Below are 23,391 nucleotides of genomic sequence, written 5' to 3'. Positions count from 1 at the left end.
GACAGAGACCAGGCCCTGAGTTCAAGACCAAGGACTAGCACCAGAAAAAAAAAAGACAAAGATGGGAAAAAAGTTATGAGTTTAATTTTATCCAGAGATATAATACACAATGAAAAGACAAGCACAAATCAGAACAAGTTACTGAGTATAAAAGCAAAGGTTTCTTATACATGTCAACATCATTTGTAAAGTAAATGAAAACTTTTTGACAATTTTTTAAAAGAAAATAAAATTTGGCTCCTGCTTCCAAACACTCATACTCACAAAGAAATATATTTCAACAATAACTTGAATATTTAAACAAAACAATATTTTAACAATATGTCACAATAAATTCATTTTTCAAAACATTATATGAAGAACAATGTAAGTAGTGATATTGCTCAAGCTGTATTGTACTCATAAATGGACATGTTGAATGACAACCCCTTTGTACAACTACTTAAATATAATAAAAAGACAATCTTTAAAATTTTTTAAAAAAATATATACTGCCAATAACAAATACTGGGACAGGAGTGTGGCCAAATGGAAGAGTGCTTGCCTAGCATGCACAAAGCCCTGGGTTCGATCCTTGGTACCACATAGAAAAAGCCCAAAGTGGTGCAGTGGCTCAAGTGGTAGCATTAGCTTTGAGAAAGCTCAAGGACACTGCCCAGGCCTTGAATTCAAGCTCCAGCCCTGGAAACGAAAGAGAAGAGAAGAGAAAGAGAAAGAGAAAGAGGAAGAGGAAGAGGAAGAGGAAGAGGAAGAGGAGAGGAGAAAGAGAGAGAAAGAAAGAAAGAAACAAACAAAGAAAAGGAAGGAAGGAAGGAAGGAAGGAAGGAAGGAAGGAAGGAAGGAAGGAAGGAAGGAAGGAAGGAAGGAAGGAAGGAAGGGGAAAGAATCAAACAAGAACCTTAATCTTTTTAAAACTTTAAATCTTTTTAAAACAATCTTCTTAAAACAATAGAACCCTTGGTATCAGGGTTATATGGTTCTATTATACTAAGACTGAATTTTCAAGATTCATAGAACTTAGTACTGCACTGTAGTGAAGTACTTAGTACTTCACTAAAGACATGCCACCTTTCAACAGTTCTAAAATTTTCACTTTATCAGTGAAATTAAGCCCAATTGTTCTTACCTTGTTTTGTGAATATCATTTCCATTTGCTTATGGAAAGACATTTTCACAAATTGAAGGCAAGGAAACATAGGTGCCACAAGGATTTAAACACAACAGACAGTAAGTCAGGATTGACTATATTTGGTCAAAACTGTATGTAGTAAATCTACAAATAAGATTAGGCTTAATATATGTTTAAAATTAAAATTCTGAACAGAATTAGAATCTAACTTACCTTCATGTACTTTAGGTGACTTTCAATTGACAAGAAACAATTCTTGAATTTGAACTGAATTCACATTGTATTTTATATCCAGAAGATAATTATTATATGAACTGACATATCAAACATACTATAAACTCCAAAAGCCTCATTTCCCCAGATCAAATGTTAATTACCTCTTCATCATCTTCCTCATCTTCTACATCAAGAATTCCTGAATCCTGTTCAGATTTGGGGCTAGTGCTTTCCATTTCTACATCAAAGATTGTGTATGCATCTTTCTTAGATTTTCTCTTACTACCTATCCTGGGTTGCTGCAAGACAATGTTATCCAAGTTCCTTTGTTGTTGAGCCTAGGATATAGAAAAAGGAGGGAGAAGATGAGGGAGGGAGGATGGGAGGGAGAGAGGGAGAGAATTAAGTTTTCAATAAACTTCTACTTTGAAGAAATTATCTTAAATACAACAAAATTCATTAATATATAAAATTTTAAACAGAAAACATACTAATATATACATTTTAGTTGTGAAGTTATCCTATCTTAACTCATCCAAGTTAACACAGAAAAAAGATAATCAGTTGATCTTATCATAAAACCTTTCTAATGTATCACCACAAAAAGAAATCTGTTCATTTTACTCTGAGTACTCAAAAGATTAGTACAAATGTCTAATAGATATCTCTTACAAGAAAACACCACTCTGAAACCATATGGTCAAAGGACCAAGGGCACAGGAATGAAGCTTGAAATTAATTTTTGTAACATTTAAGCACAGATGTTTCTTTTAAAAAGTTACATGGTTGTAAGAGTCCAGTAAAAATGTAATCATGAGGATGAACTATCTTGACAGTATTTTTTTCAGTACTTTCAGTACTTTTTCAGTAGGATCTTACAACTTACCATGATCTAAAGAACTTTTAAAGGGTTTCTTCTTCAGAATTTACACAGAAAGGGAAGTGTAATCATCCTTCCTGCTTTATAAAACTAACTGAAGTTATACCATACTTTTAGTAAATATAAAAAGGAAGAAAACATGGCCATATACAGATAACAATAGACGCATTAAACTACACAGTGTCACAGCGGGAGTGACCTTAGTCACCACTCAGGAAACTGAGGCTAAAAGACAAAAGATTTGTTTGAGGTCACAAGGCCAGTGATTGGTAAGTCAGAAGCTCAAAGTTTGATCTGAATTCCAGATCACTGATCCTTCTACTACACCAACAGTCCCTAAAAGCATGACAAAAATGTTTCCCAAAATAAGGAATCTTGTTCAAATCAATGGGAAGCACTGCATATCATGTAGTCATACTTTAGAAATGTACATTAACAGAATCAAAGCTGGAGTCATACTATTTTAAATGAATTTGCTAAATTTGGTTCAACTTACCAAGTTCCAAAAACATACCCAATGCCCGTCCACCCTCACTTTAATGCCAAAACATAAAACCTGACCATGTAGCCTCTCAGAATTTCTTAATCAATATATTGCCTCTTTGGTGACAAGTAAAAATTAGTACGGGAGGAGAAAAAACAGTGCTTTCAAATCTTCTGAATGAGATTAAAACATTCCAGATTAATCTTAAGTATAAGAAGTTAGTTCAGGCTCTGGTCAAATGAACAAATTAGAACAAGACAGAGAAAAACTTGAACTATGTGAGCTAGTTTCTGCCAAGAAAATGAAAAGAATCTACATTCCAGAGATTTGAATCAATGGACAAACTTGTTTCTCTGCATATTATCTATTGATATTTTGGTTTGACTTACATTATATACACAGCTTCAGTAACAAACTGAGATAGAACAGGCATCCAAAGCCAGTTACTTTAAGTTTGTCCAGAAAATGACTGTAACCTTCAAGATTTTATGATCCCAAGCTCAATAGAAAATTCTTTCTATTCCTCTCAAAAGTAAGCTGTTCTTCCACACTTATATTTGATCTAAACAACACAAACAAGGGTTGAGGTCTCTGGAAAGGCAAAAAGGAAGGGAGAACATCTCAAGCTTTCTTATTTCAAAATGTAAACCCTCAACTAGGGCAAGATTACTTATTCTCTCCTATTTATTTTCTCTTGGTACACCAAAACCAAAACATTTCATAAGTAGAATCCAGTTTCATTAAAATCCATTTAATTATTTCTCATTCACAATCACTAAAATACTACCAATGTATCAAAAGTTAAAAAAAAAAGGAAAAGGAGACACTGGTATTTCCACTTAAATTTCAAGTGATACAAATCTGAAGCATATACCATGAAAATAATTTTTGATCTACATTTTCTTAATTTTTTTCTTTTTTTGCCAGTCCTGGAGCTTGGACTCAGGACCTGAGCACTGTCCTTGGGCTTTCCTCAAGGCTAGTATTCGACCACTTGAGCCACAGTACCACTTCCAGCTTTTTCTGTACATGTGGTACTGAGAAATTGAACTCAGAGCTTCATGCAAGCTAGGCAAACACTCTACCACTAGGCCATGCTCCTGGCCCCATTTTCTTAATTTTTACTTAGCATCTCATTTCCCCATTAATTCAGAGGAGGAAAAGTAAATTGGACAATGTCAGAAGAGTGATGCAGTGAATCCTTTGCTAAAAATCTAGTGTTTTTAATTGCATCCGAATGTACTGACTGGTACACTGAAACCAGACACTACCTCCTAAGATACTAAGTATATTTCCACTTTCGTATCCTTACTTACCTCATTCCTACATACATCAGTTTCTTCCTCCCTGAAACTCTTTCATCCAAAAATCAACTTAAAGTTTATTACTTTCCTTACTGCCTACCTCATATGTACATTATGCTACTACTTTTAGTCAAACATGTATCAAATATCTTCTTGGTAGCAGACAATGTGCCATACACTGGGTATGTTAAGAAAAACAATAGTGTTTCTGATTGCACAAGGATAAACAGATAAGATCTGTTTTGAGAGACAGCAGGGAAGGTTCATAAAGAGCACATACCAAAAGGTGCTCTCACAAAATGAATGATTTTTTTCTAATAGAGATGTATAGACAACTGAGTAAATCTGTTGGATATTCAGGCTAAAATGACAATGAAGAAGGGGCATCAATGTGTGAGAAGTAATGCACCTACTATCTGGCGAATGTAACTATGACCCCTCTATATATTACATTAAAAAATTAATTAATTAAAAATTTAAAAATAAAAGGTCAAAAAAATAAATAAAATGACAGTGAAGGATTAAATAGTTCTCTCTTTGAGAATAGGAAATCTTTTTACCATTCTGGATATTCCCCCTAGACACAGTGACCCATACATAGTTAATTTAGATACATATTATACAAAGCCAACTGATGACTAAAGTAATCCATGTAAAAATTACATCGGACACCTAGAAAAGAAAGGGGTACCTGGCAAGAGATATTACTTTGGTGATACCTATTAAAATAAGCAGTAGGTGAGGCACCAGGGTCTCAGGCTACCTAACTATTCAAGAGGCTGATAACTCAGGATTGTGGTTTGATGCGAGCCCAGGAAGAAAAGTCTGCCTTGAGAAGAGAGGCTCAGGGACAGCACCCAGGCTCTGAGTTCAAGCCCCAAGACAAACCAAAAAAAAAAAGTTGCAGTAGGGGACTAAAGGTCTCACTGTAAGCATGGCCGTAAACACTAGTTATTTTGAATTACTAATCTAAAAGTCACAGTTGGCACTATTAAAACTGTCAAAAGATAGTCTATTAGGCATTCTACACCTATCATTGAACAAATGTTTGTTATAGAATATAATTCCCAAGGATTCAACTCAGTTCAAATGAGAATCCCAAACCAAGTGTCCTCTGTTTATAAACCCAACACTGACCTCTAGTGGACTGAAAGAGTTAGATACAAATGACCTTTAGAATCTAAAATAAATTGAAGCTTTAGATTTATAGGCTGCAGACCTAATATAATAACTACTATAACATAAAATGCTGTAATGCGTGGGAGTTTTCTGAAATAAGATAGCCCTTAAAATCTAAATTCTTTAGCTCAGTGATACCATAACATGGATCAAGTTACTTTCTTCTCTCTGCAATATTCATATCCATTACAAAACATTAATTAAATCAAATCCAGAAGTGCCATAAGGATTAAATAAGATAGTGTGCATATGAAGTATTTTAACTTCAACAACAACATCAAAGAAAGAAACTTTCCTGACTAGGAGTGTGGCCTAATGGTAGAGTGCTCGCCTAGCAAGCACAAAGCCTGGGTTCAATTCCTTGGTACCATACAGAAAAAGCCGAAAGTGATGCTATGGCTCAAGTGGCAGAGCACTAGCCTTGAGAAAGCAAAGCACAGTGCCCAGGCACCAAGTTCAAGCCCCAGGACTAGCAAAAATGAAAGAAAAACAATCCAAGAAAAAAGAACATTCCATCTGAAAATTAGGTAGAAATTTTGTTAAACAATATACATTGAAAGTATCTGAGACCTAGAAATACTTAGATACATAATTATTAAGGTCATCCAATAGTACTATACATTGTCATTCAAATTTAACTTATATACATTTTGCCTAGTATGGATCTATAGAACATTGCATGAGGAGCCTCTTATCCTCATCTATTTTGGCTATCATTAGCAATCCCTTTTTTTCTTGTTTTTGCCAGTCCTGGGCTTGAGCTCAGGGCATGAACACTCTCCTTGGACATTCTCAAGGCTAGAGCTCTATGACTTCAACCTCAGCAACACTTCTGGCTTTTTTCTATTTATGTGGTAGTGAGGAATCGAATCCAGGTCTTCGTGCATGCTAGGCAAGCTTCCTGGCCCAGAAGTTTTCTAATACCACAATACTGACTCTCACAAGAAATAACTCAAGAAGCATAACCCAGAAGTGAAACAACCATTAAATTAGATCTTAGAGATGACTGAATACCCTCTTCATCCTCCCATTGTCATTGCAAAGGGCTTTGGAGAACTTCCACAGAATTAGGATCCAGACTACCATAGCTTGTGTCTTTGTATTGATTCATATACTCTTTTCTTTTCACCTCTTCTGATCTTTGTTCCTGTTTGACAAGCTCTCACTGCTGAATAAACTAACTCATATCACCAGTACAGTCCCTTCAGAGAACCCATAGCTAAAATAATACCCTGCATAATACAATGAAAGAATTGTGGCATATTATTTTGTGAATCCTAGTGGATAATTACAAAATTAAGTGGAAAAAATCAAGATATGAAGACTTCAAACTGTATCTTGAAGATATAATTTGTAAAGTAAAGGAACTGCATATGCAGAAATTTTTCAGAACTAAGAGCTTGTTCTGAAAACTTGTCCTGGCAACTAACTCAAGCATTAGATTCGAACCAATCTGATAGTGACTCCAAATATAGTAACTAAAAATGAAGATAAAGGAACATACTAAACAAGAGTTGCATATTATTGTCCACAGAAGCATATAGAAGCATATTACTTTGCATATGTATGTGCACGTTTATGGTTTTTTTTTTTTTTTTTTGCCTGTCCTGGGCTTCAGCTCAGGGCCTGAGCACTGTTCTTGGACTTTCTCAAGGCCACTGCTCTACCACTTAAGCCTCAGCAAGAGGAAGAAGAAGAGGAAGAAGAGAAAAAGGAAGAATTAGAAGAAGAAGAATTAGAAGGAGGAGGAGGAGGAGGAAGAGGAGGAGGAGGAGGAGGAGAAAAGGAAGGAGGGCGGGAGGGAAGGCAATCTGGGAAATGCTTTGGAGAACTCATTTCAGCCAATAAAATGTTGAATGTGATATCATGTGTCTGTCATTTCAGCTTTGTAGGATGTGTAAGAGGAACATGGTCCAGGCCAACCTGGATAGAGTGAGATCCTATATCCTATCGAATAAATAAGAAATCAAAGAAAGCAAGAGAAATTTTAAAGGGCAGGGCTTGTAAGAAAGCGGTTAAGATTAGAGAAGGAGAGTTGGTGCGGTAGCCTCACATCTGTAATCCTAGCTACTCAGGAGGCTGAGATTTGAGGATCGCAGTTCAAAGCCAGCCTGGTACTAAAGAACATGAGACTCTTATCTCCAATTAACCTCTAGAAAACAGGAAGTGAGGTTCAAGGGGTAAGGTGGTAGCCTTGAGCTGAAGAGCTGAGGGCCAGGGCCGAGGCTCAGAGTCCAGGCCCCACGACTGACCAATAACAAAAATAGAATTAGAGAAGGGGATAAATATATGATCAAAGTACATTATATGTTGTATGGAGATATCACAATGAAACACCTCAGTGCAAAAAATATAGGTGGATAAAAATAACAAAGTATCTGAACAAAACTTCTGCAAAGAATACATATACTAGTGGCCAACAAGCATATAAAAAGATGCATGGTATCATTTACTGTGATGATTAATCTTGATTGTTAACTTGACTGGACTAAAGCAAAGAGATTAGTACATCACACTTCTTGAAGTACCCAGAGATGAACAGATTATAGAACTCTAATCTAATGAATGGATTCTTTGATGAATTCACAATACCATATCATTCTTAGGAGGTGGTTAAAAAACAGGAAGCAAAACCTAGTTAAAGAAAAATGGTCACTAGGTGCAAGTCCTTGGATGATCATAACAAAGCCCCTTCCTGAATTTTCTTTTATTGCTTCCTAGCCAGAGTGAGCAACTTTGTTCTAGGATGCCATCCCATCATGATATCTGGCACCTGTTAAACCATGAGCCAAATTCCTCCTTTACACTGTGTGAGGCATTCTGACATGGCAATGGGAAAAGTAACTAATACAGTAAATTGGTGCCCAGAGTAGATTCTTGCTCTTACTAAATCTGATCAGGTGATCCTTAAGCCTTTGGAACTTATTTGTGGGGAAGATTTGGAAATGTTTAGAAAAGAAAGTCTTGAAAAAACTTTAAATGCTTTAAGTGGGCTATAATGAGAAAATTCTGGTGGGAGCTCTGCAGAACATGAAAAGAAATATAAACACCCAAAGACAAGCTATGGGATTTCAGATGGGAACAAATGAAATAGGCTAGGCACTTTGGGTTCAACCATCTTGGCCACAAAGTGGATGATAGGGTCTAGCATCTTGACTTCATAATGGGGAAAGGTGAAGCCCCTACCTCCCAGGTGATGGGATCACCCCCTGAATCTCTAAAGTCAGGAGTGAGCACTTGGCTGATAGGTTACTAAGCATGTCAGTCCAATGCCTGGGTCTGGGAGTTTCCTGTGACCCTACTGCCTGAACTGACCCTATTTAGGCCCAGACCAGCTCACACACCATTATGCCAGGCCACCTGTCTCCTCTCTGTGTTCCTATCCTGTCTCCTGACTCCTGAGATCTTCACCACTCACCATGGCATCCCAATTCAGATCTCCCTTGGAGATGAATTGATTTGCTTGTATTGTTTTTGTTCTTTCTTTCCTCTCTGGCCTTCATGGTTCAGTTTCCTAATAGTGTAAGTGTAGTTTCTGGCTGCTGGACTTTGAGACAAGAGTCCACCATGCAGCCACCAGCTTTTTAATAAAGACTCCAAGATTTGACCTCTCAAAATATAGTTTCTCTGTTTTCTCACCTTAGAACACAAGTTGTCGCAAAAGAAGATGTCGCTATTAAACTAATTAGGGCCATTAAAGAAGCCAAGCACTGTGCATTGAAACAATAGAAAAGATGCCTTAAGACTATGTCTTAAGACTATGCCTGACCCCAGTTATAACAGGTATAAAATTATAAACTCATTTAAATGACTTACCCTAAAAGAGAAAGAACTGTGAGATCATCCTATTTACACAGGGTTACCTAAGGAAATGTTTCCTGAGTTTAGCTGTCCAAGCAGTGAAAGGCCACTGTAGTCTAAGGGTGGCTGGCGACTGTTCAGCTTGGCAGCAGACATTGTCATTATCCAGGTAATAATGGTTTCACACATGTGCATAATGCAAGACCTGGGTCCTTCATTGCTCCTCTCCCATTACTCCCTTTGGGAATGGCAATGTTTGGTCTGTGCCACTGCATATTGGAAACATAATTTTCTAGAATGCATTTTCTACAAAAGAATCCCAAATGCTCAGACTCTCCAACACTCTCAAGTATCCTAAGAACAGTCACTTATCCAAGTCAAGGGCTGTTCAAACCTTCTCATCACTTCCAAACATACCACTCTTATTTGTGAGAGTGAAGATGAAAGTGGTAGGTGTGCCAGGGGAAAATAGCCCCTTCCCCATTGTTCCTCCTGGATGCACACATAGCTGCCTTTTCCTGGAAGCCTCCCACATATACCCAGCCACTAGTAAACCAGGTAACTGGCACACCTGGAGGCAGTTACCTCCCTTTTCTCTTAAGTCACATCCTGGATGGCGTCTTTGGTCCATGGAATGGTTCCCAGAATCTGAGGTCACATCCACATCTGGTGAGGTTACAAAACATCCAGTATGGCCCCACCTTCCATTACCTGGTCACCCCTTCCCTATAAGTAGGGGCCAAGTGCCCCTTTGGCCACAAGCAAATCCTCAGTATAGGCTGGGGCCCTGCTGTTCAGAATAAAGTTCTCTCTCCTGCCTGAATACCTCATGTTCTCTTTTTAGTTGGCTGGCCTAATTTAAACACTACATCCTCACATCTTCATCCTCTGTGCCCACATCTCCTTTCAGCCCTCTCCCTTCATTAACCCCAAGCCTAAAGGTAAATCCTAATGGAAAAAAAAAAACACCCAAAACCACTATGAATAGCCCCAAAGAGATGTTTTTAATCCTAACAGTGTTACTGAAGATCACAATCTTATATAATACTTCCCTTTGAAAGAAGTAGGGTTTTCTTCCTGAAATAATCACAATGATTAGAAATTGGCCTCAAATTCAGAACTTTCTATTATGACTAATATCTTCATAGAGAAGTTAACAATGAAATTGCTATAACAAAATAAGAAAGTAGCACTAAAAAGAACAGTGGAAAAGGAAGACATGAGGAATTTTTAAGTGCCATAACACATTCTGATAAGAATGCAAATACACACTTGACAGTTCCTATAATAATTAATTTCCACATTTCCAGTACAAGTAGTTCAAGTTGAAAAGCAACTTTTTTCTCTCTCTTCCATCATTTTCAACAGTGGTTACAAAGCACTCTATGTTTCTTTGTAGAAGGCAAAATATCCAGTAGCATATACTAAAACATTCAAAACAGGCACATATTCTATTTGTTTAATCTTATTTTAAATAGAAAAAAATCCTTTTGTGTTTTATCAAGGACCAAGATATTCATTTCTGTATGTTAACTTCTCTGGCTCCAAATGATCTACTGTGATCTTTATGTACCTGAAAATTAGTATTCCCCTAACAAAATTAAGGAAAATTGTAAAACAAAAATGTTGTTACAAGCATGTACACTGAATCTACCTTTTCTCATTTTTTAATGTGGGTACACCAAAAAAAAAAAAAAAGGTATGGCAGATCTGACATAACTTACTTCACATGACATTGACTGAAAAAAAAAATGATGTACCAGAATGCTCTTTGGATTTAAACATTCTGTTTCAAATAAAGGCTCCTGTAAGAAGTCCAATGGAGTGAAGAAATTCAAAAGCCACATCAAAGTGAACGGCAATACTCCAAACTGCCCACTGAAGAGGGGAGACTGATGATAGAAACCAATTTTTGGCAGAGGAAATAAATACCTTTAATGCAGTTTGTTAGAAAAGCACTTCTCCCAGTAAATGGGATATGATCTTCAACTTCCAGTAAAGTTGTATATGTCATTGGTCGTGTAAGTTACAAATGAGACCAAAGATGTGTATAAGACAACTTCTGATAGAGAAAGAAGATTCCATACAAAGAAGACTTGGATAATGGCCCATTCATCCATTGTATAAGCTACTGGTAACATGGTCAATCCAGGAAAAGTACTACAGATGCCACATAGTTTTATAAATATAAGTAGAAAAGTTACTGAAATTCAAACCTTATGTCTACATTCTAACATGAAGCATATCTTTAAAAAAAACTAGATGGAGAACCAATCTATGTAGAATTGGAAATATTAGGGCCAGGAGCATAGCTTAGTGGTAGGGTGCTTGCTAAGCATGCATGAAGCCCTAGGCTCAATTCCTCATTCCCGCATACTCAGAAAAGGCCAGAAGTGGTGCTCTGCCTCAAGTAGCAGAACACTAGCCTTGAGCAAAAGTGTCCAAGGACACTCAGTATCCAGGCCCTGAGTTTAATCTCCAAGACTAGGAAAAAATAGAACTATTAATAAGAAAATAATGTAAGTTATGACACTGTGCTTAAATCCCATCTCAATTCATATATAACAAAGAAAGCATTGTAAAAATGGATTCCATAACTTAGATTATCTACACAGAAAATTTTTAACAAATGTTCAAAGACAGGCATGGTATGGTACACACCTATAATTGCAGCACTATGCAAAATGCTGACAGGAAGATGGTGAGTCTGAAGCCAGCCTGGACTACGTAGAAAGTGCCAGACAAGATGCAATCCATTGCAAGATTCCCTGAAAGGAAAGAAAGACAGAACAGAATGGAAAAAGGAGAAAGGATGAGAGGTAGGGAAAGGAATAGAGGGGAAGAGGTGAAAGGGAGTAAAGACATAGAAAGGGGAAGGAAGAGGGAAGAGGAGGAGAAAGAGGGCCAAAAATAATCTTTCACTTCTACTTTATTTGTGACTGTCTAATTCTCTAACTAGCATAAAGTAGACATCTTGTTCCCAAAATATAATGTTTCCTGATTTTATCAATAGCTTCTATTAACAAGGAAGGTGTATTTTTCCCAGATGACACCAGACAGTATCGGAAGAGGGAGATCATCTCTGTACTACTCATTCCTTTAAAAAGTGACAGGGTGAAGGGCTCAATATGATGGAAGCATTCTATATGCATGAATGAAAATAGAACAATGAAATATATATAACCTGTTTTAAGAATGGGAAAGAGAAGAGAAAGATAAGGACAAGTTTGATGAGGTTCATTCTATGAGTATATGAAAATAACACTGAAATGAGGTTCCATAGTATAATGGTCAGCACTCTGGACTCTGAAACCTGAAATGATATAGTATATTTGAACTTTAGCCCAACCAATGGAAAAAAAGTAACAGAACAACTATTATATAACTTATAAAAGTAAACAAAATGGCTCACTTCCAAAAATATAAATAAATCAGATTTAGTCAATAAAATGGCTAAAATTATCTACAAAACTCAAATTTGAAGAACCATGGTTGATAAACAGAAAAAAAAATACTCAACTACCTACTCCTAAACAGAAAAAAAAAAATACTCAACTACCTACTCCTAAAAAGGTATCTTATAAAAAAAAAAGTATGGCAAAAGTTGGAACATAGAGCCAGGACTTTGGCCTAGTGGTACAGTGCTTGCCTAGCATGGATGAAGACCCGAGTTCAATTCCCCAGTACCACATACATAGAAAAAGCCAGAAGTGGTGCTAAGGCTCAAGTGGTAGAGTTCTAGCCTTGAGAAAGTCTAAGGACAGTGCTCAGGCCCTGAGCTCAAGCCCAAAACTGGTAAAAAAATAAAAATAAAAGATTTTTTTAAAAAGCTGCAACGTAGCCAATCTATAAAAGATTAAACAATACAACTAAAATCTTATCTCTGAAAATGTATAAAAAAGGCTGGTAAAATATCTCATAAAAGGAATAAGCAAAAAGGTTACATAAAAACAAGGTTCTTAAAATTTCCAGTATGAGACTTAGAAAAAATCATATTAAGTGAAGTAAGCCAGACTCAAAGGAACATAGGCCCAATAGTCTCCCTCATTTGTCATAATCAGTAGAAACCCTGGGCTCTCCTAGCAGAGATTTACAATAGAACAAAATCTAGAGACATTAGGCCAAATAGTATGACACAAAATGTAAGGACCTCCGGGATAAGGAAACAAAAGCCATATAATGAGTGACTGTTGTCATTAATGTACTATGTTATCGCTCATCTCTTTTGCCATCCCTTGGTTATCTCATATTGTTACAATATTTCACCTTGTTATCTGATATATTTTATATATATTTAATTTGTTATTTGAAATTGAATAGGGAAGGGGGAAATCAAGATAAGCAGGGGGAAGGAAATGGGGACCAAGACATAAGAAAGGGTATCAATGTGAAGTAATGCACCTTCTATCTGGTGAATATAATGTAACCCTTCTATTAATCACAATAAAAAATTATTTAAAAATTTTTTTAAAAATTTCCAGTTTGAGTTGGGCAATGATGGCCAAGCTACCAGGAGACTGAAATCTGAAGATCACAGTTCAAAAACAGTCCAAACAGGAAAGTCTGTGAGACTCTTTTAGCCACTAAAATGCCAAAAATAGCACTTTGAGGTAAGGCGCAAAGTGGTATAGCCTTGAGCAAAAGAGCTCAGGGATAGATAATGTTCAAGCCCTAGGTTCAAGCCACAGAACTAGCACCAAAAAAAAAAAAAAAAAAAAAAAAGAGCCCTCCAATTTAGTTGCCTAAATGTGAAGTTTAAGTGGCATGCATGCCCTATTCACCAAATAAGTTAGTAAAGCTTGCTCTGTAAAGAAAAAAAATTAATTTGCTGTACTGGGAAAATCACTGTAAGCTAATTATGAAACAGAGATAGAAGACAGATGCACTCTGTGGTCTGAATGGCACCCTCTGGTCTGCCTACTGTCTCTTGTTAGGATGTTTTACGAGTTTTAATGAACACATAATTTAAAGACACTGCTTACAATATTATTTTGAATGTCATCATATTCCTTAAAAATAATGTTACAAAATACAAGCTTTCTAGAAGAAGAAAAGAGAGAACAGAGTTAATAAAAAATGACAGTAAGAATGGCTCAGGGCCAGAGACCCATTTGAAACTTATAAAATCTTCCTAAGATCAGATGGACATATGTTCTCTTATTACTAGGTGTAAAACTATACACTCAGGCAAGCTTCTGTTTCCAGTTTGAACTTAAAATCCAGGTGTTTCACGTGATATTAAGGGTTCCTATTCATTATTCTAGCAAAATTTTAATTTTGTTATCATAGCAGATATCTAGCCCAGAAAGAATGACCAGGCTTACATAAATGTGTAAAATACCATCTGTAAACAATTTTGAATCTAGAAATATAAAGAACATAAAAGGGAAACTCACAATTTCACAAATTAGGAAAAAGCATAAGCAAAGGTATGACATAAATATAAAGAAATACTTATCAATTAACTTTAAAAGGGTATATTGAAATAATATTTAGCAACATGGAAAATATTAATAAGCTTAAAAATCAACATATAACTGACATATACAGTAAAATTTTATTACACAGATATGAATATAATCAATTCAATATGTATGTCAATTCTGACAATGATTAGAAAAATTTTTCTTATCTCTATAATCTAAACATGAAAGTCATCTATTTAATGGCACAAGACAACTAACAAGACAATGAAGCATCCAGAAAAGAAGGTAGCATGCAGAGAGAAAAGAGAACATTTATAGTTACTCTTTCTTGTATAGCAGCTAATGAACATTTTTGACAGGGATAAAGGATTTTAAAAAAATAGGAATGAAAGTCAGTTCCATAAGGGATACATGTCCTTAATAGGCCCTGCATTATGGGTTGGAACTTGTGACAAGAGCACACCAGGATGGAGCCGGGAGTTTGGCTCACTGGTAGAATGCTTGCCTGGCATGCACGAAGGCCCAGGTTTGATTCCTTGGAACCACACACATAGAAGAAAAGCCAGAAGTGAAGCTATGGCTCAAGTGGTACAACTGTAGCCTTAAGAAAACCCACTGACAGTGCTCAGGCCCTGAGCCCAAGCCCAGGACTAGGGGGGTAGAGGGGGTGGGGAAGGAAGAATACACCAGGATATTAGACTAGCCCCTAAAAGAACTCAGTAAACACCACTGTCCAAGAATGCTTATTGGTGGTTGCTTTAAAACCAACCTGGCTCATCACCAAAGGGAGAAAAAAAAAATCATTATCCTAGACTCTAGAACCAGTTTAGTAACAACAGTGCATTGTGTTATAACAAGAATAGCTATTTGATCTTCATCTCCAATACCTAGTGCAGGGTTTTAAAATCCTCCTAATTTCCTGAAAATAGAGGTAAAAGGAATATATTTTGTTATTGTGGTTTTGTACCCAGTTCCCAGCACAGTGTATTCTTTGTTATTTGTAATAAGTTTCTTTCAGCTATACAAGAAATGTTTGTCAGTGGGGTGACTCTTAAAGGACAGAGGATGGTTATCAAAGAAATCAACCACATGGTTACAAGATTTCAATCTTCAGCACCATTCTGTGACATCTGAGGAAGACAGAGAGGCAGAGAAAGGTCAGTGATGCCTATGAAATGAAACCTCCATAAAAACTCAACTAAACAAAAAAGATTGGAAAGCTTTCAGATTGATGAATACAGGAAGGTGTTGAAGGGTGGCATGAAAACACTTTCATTCAACTCCACCTTCTGATCTTGATTTATGCCTATCTTCCATTCACCTATTCTCAAGTTGAATTCTTTGCAATAAGCTGTTGGAAATAGTGTATCCCTGAGTTCTGTAAGATATTATAGTAAATTATCAGACCTAAAGAAGGAGTCATAAAACATAAAGAATAGTTAAAGTAAATACTAAAGAGAAAAGAAAACCATTTCAAAAGACTGACAATAACAACTTCAAGACTTACTTTAAAGCTATATGGTATTGACAAATTTGGGTCTTGGGTCCAGCATCAGACCCAAGAACACAGAGTCAATTCATCTTTGACGAGAAAATAAAAACAATTCAGATATGAAAGAAGAGGAACTTCAACAAATAGTACTAGAACAACTAGTCACATGCAATAAAATAGGGACACCGACCTTAATACAATTCACAAATAAAATAACTCTGAGTGGACCATAAACCGATAAGTAAAACACAATTTCTATAACATTGAAGAAAGTCTGGGTGACTTTGGGTTCCATAATGACTTTTTGTGTACGTGACAGGTACTGGGGTTTAAACTCAGAACCTGGGTGCTTTCCTTGAGCATTTTTGCTCAAGAGTAGCACTCTACCAGTTGAGTAACAGCTCTACTTACTGCTTTTTGTGGTTAACTGGAGATAAACTTTCATGAACTTTTTCTGCCAGGCCTAAATTTGAACAGAGACCTTCAGATCTCAGCCTCCTGAATAACCAGGATTACAAGCACTCAGCTGTAATTACTTTTATAAACAACAAAAATGTTTCCCTTTTAAGAAAAAAAACAATAAGTATGAATTCACACACACAAAAAAATGTTTTAATATCTTTTGAAACAGGTATTATTAGCCAGGCCAGTGGCTCACACCTATAATCCTAGCTACTCAGGAGTCTGAGATCTGATGATGTCAGTTCAAAACCAGTCCTAGCACTAAAGAACATGAGACTCTTACCTCCAATTACCCATTAGAAAACTGGAAATGGCACTGTGGCTCAAGGGGTAGGGCGGTAGCCTTGACATAAAGAGCTCAGGGACAGAGCCCAGGCCCAAGCCTCATGACCCACCAAAAAAAAAGAAAAAAAAAAGAGTGAAAAGACAAGAAGGACACATGAAGAGCAGACTGTGAATGGCAGTACAGAGTCACATAACACCAAGTTCATATGCCTACTAAGGCATGTGTGTTAAGACTGTTTAGATGACTGTATCAAAATTTCATAGAGCAGGCAACTTATCAATAGTCTATGTCTCAGAATTCTGGAGAATTGCTAGAAGATTCACTTCTAATGATGGAATATTGTCTGCTTCAGACAACTTCTCTGTGACTTCACGTGATTGGAGAGAACAGGGTTCTCTCTTAGGGCTCTTCTAACATGATTAATCCTGTTCATGAGAAGTCTACTCCCAAAACCTAATCATCTCCCAAAAGCCCCACCCTCCTAAGACATCAGCTTGGGTATTAGAACTTCAAAATTGAATTTGAGTGGACACAAACTGCCAACAACAAAACAGTATCTATCATATCAGTTATAACTTGACCTAACCTTCAAAAACTAAAATATTGGCCTGGAGTTTGGCCTACTGGTAGAGTGCTTGCCTAGCATACACAAAGACATTGGTTCGATTCCTCAGTACCACATACATAGGAAAGAGCTGGAAGAAGTGCTGAGGCTCAAGTGGTAGAGCTCTAGCCTTGAGAAAGTCCAAGGACAGCACTCAGACCCTGAGCTGAAGCCCAGGACTGGCAAAAAAAAAATAATAATAATAATATATATACATATATATATGAACTATTAAAACAGACAGACTCTACCTGGTTTGCCTTTGTGTTTAGAACATACAGTCCTCAATAAATAATGAACTGAACTGGAAAACATCAAAGAAATGATCTGGTAAAGAACTATAAAGAATTACAAAGCAACCTAAAATAACTATTGCTCTAAAGCGAGAGTTTCATTTGAGAGGAAAGTATAGCAAGGAGAACATTTTTTCTATTGTTTCCTTATTTTCAAGTATAAGACCAAATGTACTATGTGAAGTTATTTCTTTTCCCTTTTGTTTCTACTTATGGTTACTCTCATGTAGTTACTCTATCTGACTTTGTTACCTGGTATATTGTATATACACTTTTTGTTTACTTGAAATAAGGAAGGGAAGGGCAAAAACAAGGGAGGGGAAAAACAAGGGAAGGAGCTGGGGAGGGAAAGAGGGACAAAAACATGAGGGGCATCAAGATTCGAGAAGTAATGTACCCATTACCTGACAAATGAAAGCTGTAACCCCTCTATACATTATCCTAACAATAAAATACAATTTTTTTAAAAAAGAAAGGGCATTACTAGTGAATTAAAGTTTTAGAAAATCATGATCAAAAATGTTTGTAGCTATTAATCTCATAAAGAGGCCTTAGGAAAGGAAGGGTGACAACCTAGGAAATGATATTTTAAAAAAAAGAAATTTGAATTTTTTTAATTCTAAATGGCCTCAGTTGCTTCTCTTAGTGGGGTAAAAGATTATCCACTGAAAAGCACAAAAAAGGTAAACATGAGAGACTGAATAACATGAGGAAAGATTGTAACAGTTGCTCCTCAGAAGGTAATTAGGATTTGTGTAATGATAAGTATTTTTGAGTAGCCATGAATGTCTTGGTGAGTTCAGAATGACTACAGTGTATAAAATCAGGATGACTGTAGTACTCTTACCAGTAATGAGTTTCTCAGTAGCAACAACTATTTTCTTATTATGGGTTTTACTGCTATGTCCCTTCTTTGTTGTATAAGAAAAGTGAAAGCAATAGTGAACACAGTAGTTAATGGTTAATAGATATATTCTCTCACCACAAGAACAGATCAGCCATGTTCACAATTCTATTTCACATGCCTATCAATTAATTAAAAATGTATCAAGGGGCCAGGAGTTTGGCCTAGTGCTTGCCTACCATGCATGAAGATCCGGGTTCGATTCCTTGGTACCATATACAAGGACAGTGCTCAGGCCCTGAGCTCAAGCCCAGGACTGGCAAAAAAAAAAAAAAGTATCAAGTATTTGATTTACTTCAGAACCATTTGCTATAACCAACTGCTTATAAAAATACAGCATTCCCACATGAAATTTATTTCCCACTAATACTTCATTAACTTAGGCCAAAATGTACTTTTTTGTACTTAATCATAAATACTACATGTAATTCTATTGTACATATCACCAGTTTATCATACCAATTACTTGTTTCTGTTAACATATCCAAGACACATACAGAGAAATCAGCCCCAGATTCAAAAGAAGCAGCTTGATGACAATGAACAGCAGCCTTAGATCAAAATTAATCATTTAGCCAGCACCAACGACTCATCCTTATAATTCTGGTAGTTTGGAAGGCCATGATCAGGAGTATCAAGTTCAAGGTCAGCCAGAACACACATAAGAGACTCCTCAACTAGGAGCTTAGGGTCCAATGGTACCAGGGAGGCTGAGATCAGGAAGACTGCAGTTGCAAGCTAGCATAGCCCAAAGTTTACAAGACTCCATCTCAATGAAAGCATTGTGGCCTGGTAGCACTCACTATCATCCCATCCACAATAGGAAGCACAAAATAAGTGTACCGCAGCCCAGGATAGACACTCAGTCTAAATGTGAAAACTATCTCAAAAGTAAATAACCACTGCAAAAGAAAACTGGAGGCATGGTTCAGATGTAGAGTGACTACCTGGAAAGCCCTGAGTTCAAATTCCAGTAATCACCCCCCCATCTGCCCACCCACCACTAAAATTAATATTTCTTCTCTATTCAGTATACTAAACTAATGAGGTCTATCAATGTAGAAAAGTGACAGATTTAGAAGAGGTGACCATATAAATCATGTTGGGGTCAGACTTTCTCCAAGAAAAAGATGTGGGGGGGAGGGAAGGGAAGGGAAAGAAGAAGGGCAGGAGTAGTGGCAGGAGAAAAACGAAAAGTCCAAGTCCACTTGTATAAGAACAGATGGATTTTCTAAAGCACTTTCTTTCCACCTGGGAATATCAAGAGCCTTTTAAGCAGTCTCGAATTTAAATGTGTGTTCTGACAGTCATGTCAGAGCCTGGGTAAAAGCCTTTTCATGGAAATCATTAAAAGGAAAAGATCCAGACAAGAGACCTGTCTGTCCCGCCCCCTCCAGGGAGAGAAAGTGGAACAGAATAGCCTCGGTTTTAAAAGATGAAATCACCTTAGACATTGCTGGGGCAGATGGAACACCTTCTATCTTCTCCCCTCCTTTCCTCTGGCCCCCCAAAGGACGAATATTTACCTGATACAGTCTAAAATACTCTTAAAAATAGTAAAGAAACTTTGGGGGTTAGGATTAGGAGTGGAGAAGAAGAAGGGGGGAGGGAGGGGGAGGGGGAGGAGGAAGGAATAATAATAATAATATACATTCACTTGTGATTGAGAGCAAGAGGGAATAGAACAATCCCAAAAGTATTCCAACTGAGATGACCCTCCTGGGTCCTCTGCTCCCCACGTGCAACCCACTAGGTCTCACAGCTCTCAACTTTTAAAGTGCTGAATCATTTCAGTAAGAGATGTGTACCTATCTGTTGGTGAGAAATAACAGTCATTCCTCCCTTCAACCATCATTTCCTTACTTCCCACTGCTAAGTGTTCTGCTGCCCACTGACAAGCAGTGAAGAAATGCTAATGGACTCTCCCTAGGAACCTGGAGGTTGAGCCAGCCAGCCAAGAAGGTCACTTTATAGCTTAGCTCAAACCCTATCTTCTGCAAAAAAATGTTTGTTTTTTTTTATTTTTTTATTTTTTTTTCCTGCAAGACCACAGAGATATTGATATTTCCTTTATCCAAGTTAACAATTTTTCAAGAGCATCTCCCACCCACCACATTTTTCCTTTATGTCACCACCCTTAATATGAAGACTGGAATCTCAGTCAGTTAGTATGAGGTGGGTTTTTTTCCCATTTATATACTGCATCAAAATTGTTTCTAGATGATTATTAACTGTGTCAGGGGAAAAAAATCTTATATTTATTAGTCTCTAGTCACTTGAGGTTGATGGAAGTTTCTGTCACACAGATCTAGATTCCCCAAATGATTTAGTGGCTCTAACTACCACAAGAAGTATAATACCAAATCCGGAATCAGTGTTATTGAAATAAATCTTAGAGATGCCTAGAGGTTTCCCCCTGAGAGTACTGTTATTCATAATCTTAAATCACCAGGAAAAAAAATAAAAAAAATGGAAACCTGTGAATAAACACTGGTTTCAGGTCCCTCAAAAATACTTTGGAATTTTCACGTTTACTCTTCAGCTCAAGGCTGTTGCTCTGCTCCTGGGCCTGGGTGTTGTGCTTGAGCTTTTCAGCTCAAGGCTACTGCCCTACCCTTGAGCCAAGCCCCACTTTCTAGAGGTTAACTGGAGTTCCCCTACATCTGACTTGGAATTTATCATGTGTCATTACAGAAAAAAAGAAATCATTCTTGAGGAAGGATTCTTAATCATTTTCTATAAAAGCCAACCTGTCCACTGTTTCTTCAGAATAAATTACCCACTTATTCAGCCCTTCCTCCTTAATGACAAACACCATTAAAAACAACTATGAGCCAGGTATAGGTGGCTCAGGCCTGTAATCCTAGCTACTCAGGAGGCTAAGATCTGAAGATTGAGGGTCAAAGCAAGCCCAGGCAGGAAAATCCCTGAGACACTTGTCTCCAATAAATTACTCAGAAAATGCCAGAAGTGGAGCTGTGGCTCAAGTGCTAGAATGCTAGCATTGAGCACAAAAAAGCCCAGGCTCTGAATTCAAGCCCTAGAACTTGAAAATAAAAATAAAAATAAACAATTATGGCTCCCTTACTTAATTACTCAGTCAAATGCATACAAAATACAAGCATCTCTTTTTTCTGTAAATCTACAAAATTTGGAAGCAAAATTCAACTTATAAAAGTTGTAATTACAAATTTCTAATCTTCATTTGTACAGTACAATGGCAGCACCCCAGGAAAGATAAGACTAGCACAAATAAATTAAGGACAGCTTCATTAACTAATCCACTCCAAGAAAACAACTCTCAGGAAAGTGTATTTAAATTTTCTGGAAATTCTTCTCAACCTATTCTCTTCCATTAGAAGAAAATGACATTTGATTGAATTTAACTGTAACTCCTCTATACATCACCCTGACAATAAAACAATTTTTAAAATCTGATTTAAATTTTTCAAACAAAAAATTTCATTACAATTAATTTTAGTTTTAGTTTTAGAAGTGTCTTTTTCTCAACCTAACATCCATAAAAATAACAATTTTGACATTTATGACATATCAACAAATATTTAAGTAACAGCTCAGAACCTATTTTATCTTATATGACTTAAAATAAAATAACTAAAAGACTAGCTAAAATATGAAATGAAAAGGCTATATTTATACATGTAATGCCCTCTACAGGCCACTAGTGAGATGAATCAGAGAGACAGCTAAAGATTTCTCAAATATACTTGTATTAATATAATTTCTTTTCCAGATGTCCATAATAATTACTCTCATTTTCAACCTACACAAATTTCAAACTATTTTACATTCTGCTAAGTCTTTAAATGAAGTCTTTTATATGTTCTACTTAGGACATTTACCAAGCTTTTAAGGTATGAATTTTTTAAGATTTATATATACAACCATAATATATATTATACATACTATCTATCTACATATATATACATACTATAAGCAGTAAATATACATACAGAGATTTGAACAGGTCTATGCTGTAGACATAAAAAGCTCCCTGAATATTAGTAAAAACTTTTACCTATCTCTAGTCCAAAATATTCTAGATAAGCGATGAATCGGGCAAAAAAATTAGAAAGTAATCACTTTCCACAAATGCAAATATAATACATTCCCATTCTTACAGTCTAATAATATCAAAATTTAATGTATGAAATATGCCAAATATTATACTTAATAATAGTGTAACTTTGTGGGTAGAAAATGCAGTTTAGAAAAAAGGAGGAAGAAGAGGAAGAAGGAGAAGGAAGAAAGAAGAGAACGGGAGAAAAATAATAAGAGGAGAAAGAAGAAGAGGAAAAGGAGGCTGAAGTCTGAGGATTGCCATTCAATGCCATTTGTAGCAGAAAAGCCTGTGAGACTTTTACCTTCAATGAACTAACAAAACCCAAGAAGTTGAACTGTGGCTCAAGTAACTGAACTCTAGCCTTGAGCATAAAAAACTCAGAGACAATGCCCAAGGCCAGGGTTCAAGCCCAAGACCAGCACACAAAAGAAAAAGAAGAACAGAAACATCATTGGGAGAAAGGGGGGGGAAAAGTGAAACTAGTGAAATCTTGAATACCAATATTTTTATGCTAATGTGAGGACGGGAATGTAGAAAAGTCTCCACAAAAGCAGTGATTCTCACCTTCCAGTGGTAGCAGAAATAAATAAATAAAAAGATAGGAATATACTAATGGAACTTTAAATGACTTAAACTAGAACAATTTGAGCAACAAAATAAATACTGAAATATTACATTAAAAACCAAAGTATAGTATAAATCTGAGTTTATATTAATATAAACAAAAAATTAAATCAATGAATGACTGGAAGATGGGGTGAAGTTAGGAGATACAAGGCATTCTTGTGGAAGATTATTATGACAAATAATTTATATAAAATACTATTCCCAAAAGGTAATGCTTATT

General features: G+C 36.4%; 1 protein-coding gene across 1 annotated transcript in view; it reads right to left on the bottom strand.

Moving 5' to 3' along the window:
• Positions 1 to 23,391, bottom strand: part of Exoc6b (exocyst complex component 6B) — a 457,316-nt gene that overhangs the window by 294,092 nt on the left and 139,833 nt on the right. Inside the window, exon 7 of the mRNA XM_090336705.1 lies at positions 1,507 to 1,683. Coding sequence (XP_090192831.1) covers positions 1,507 to 1,683 — 177 coding nt within the window. The remainder of the gene's footprint in view (positions 1 to 1,506; positions 1,684 to 23,391) is intronic.

Source organism: Megascapheus bottae, chromosome 7 (assembly GCF_031878675.1).
Source record: "Megascapheus bottae isolate mThoBot1 chromosome 7, mThoBot2.hap1, whole genome shotgun sequence".
Taxonomy (NCBI): Eukaryota; Metazoa; Chordata; class Mammalia; order Rodentia; family Geomyidae; genus Megascapheus; species Megascapheus bottae.
This window is presented reverse-complemented; position numbering and strand designations above follow the sequence as displayed.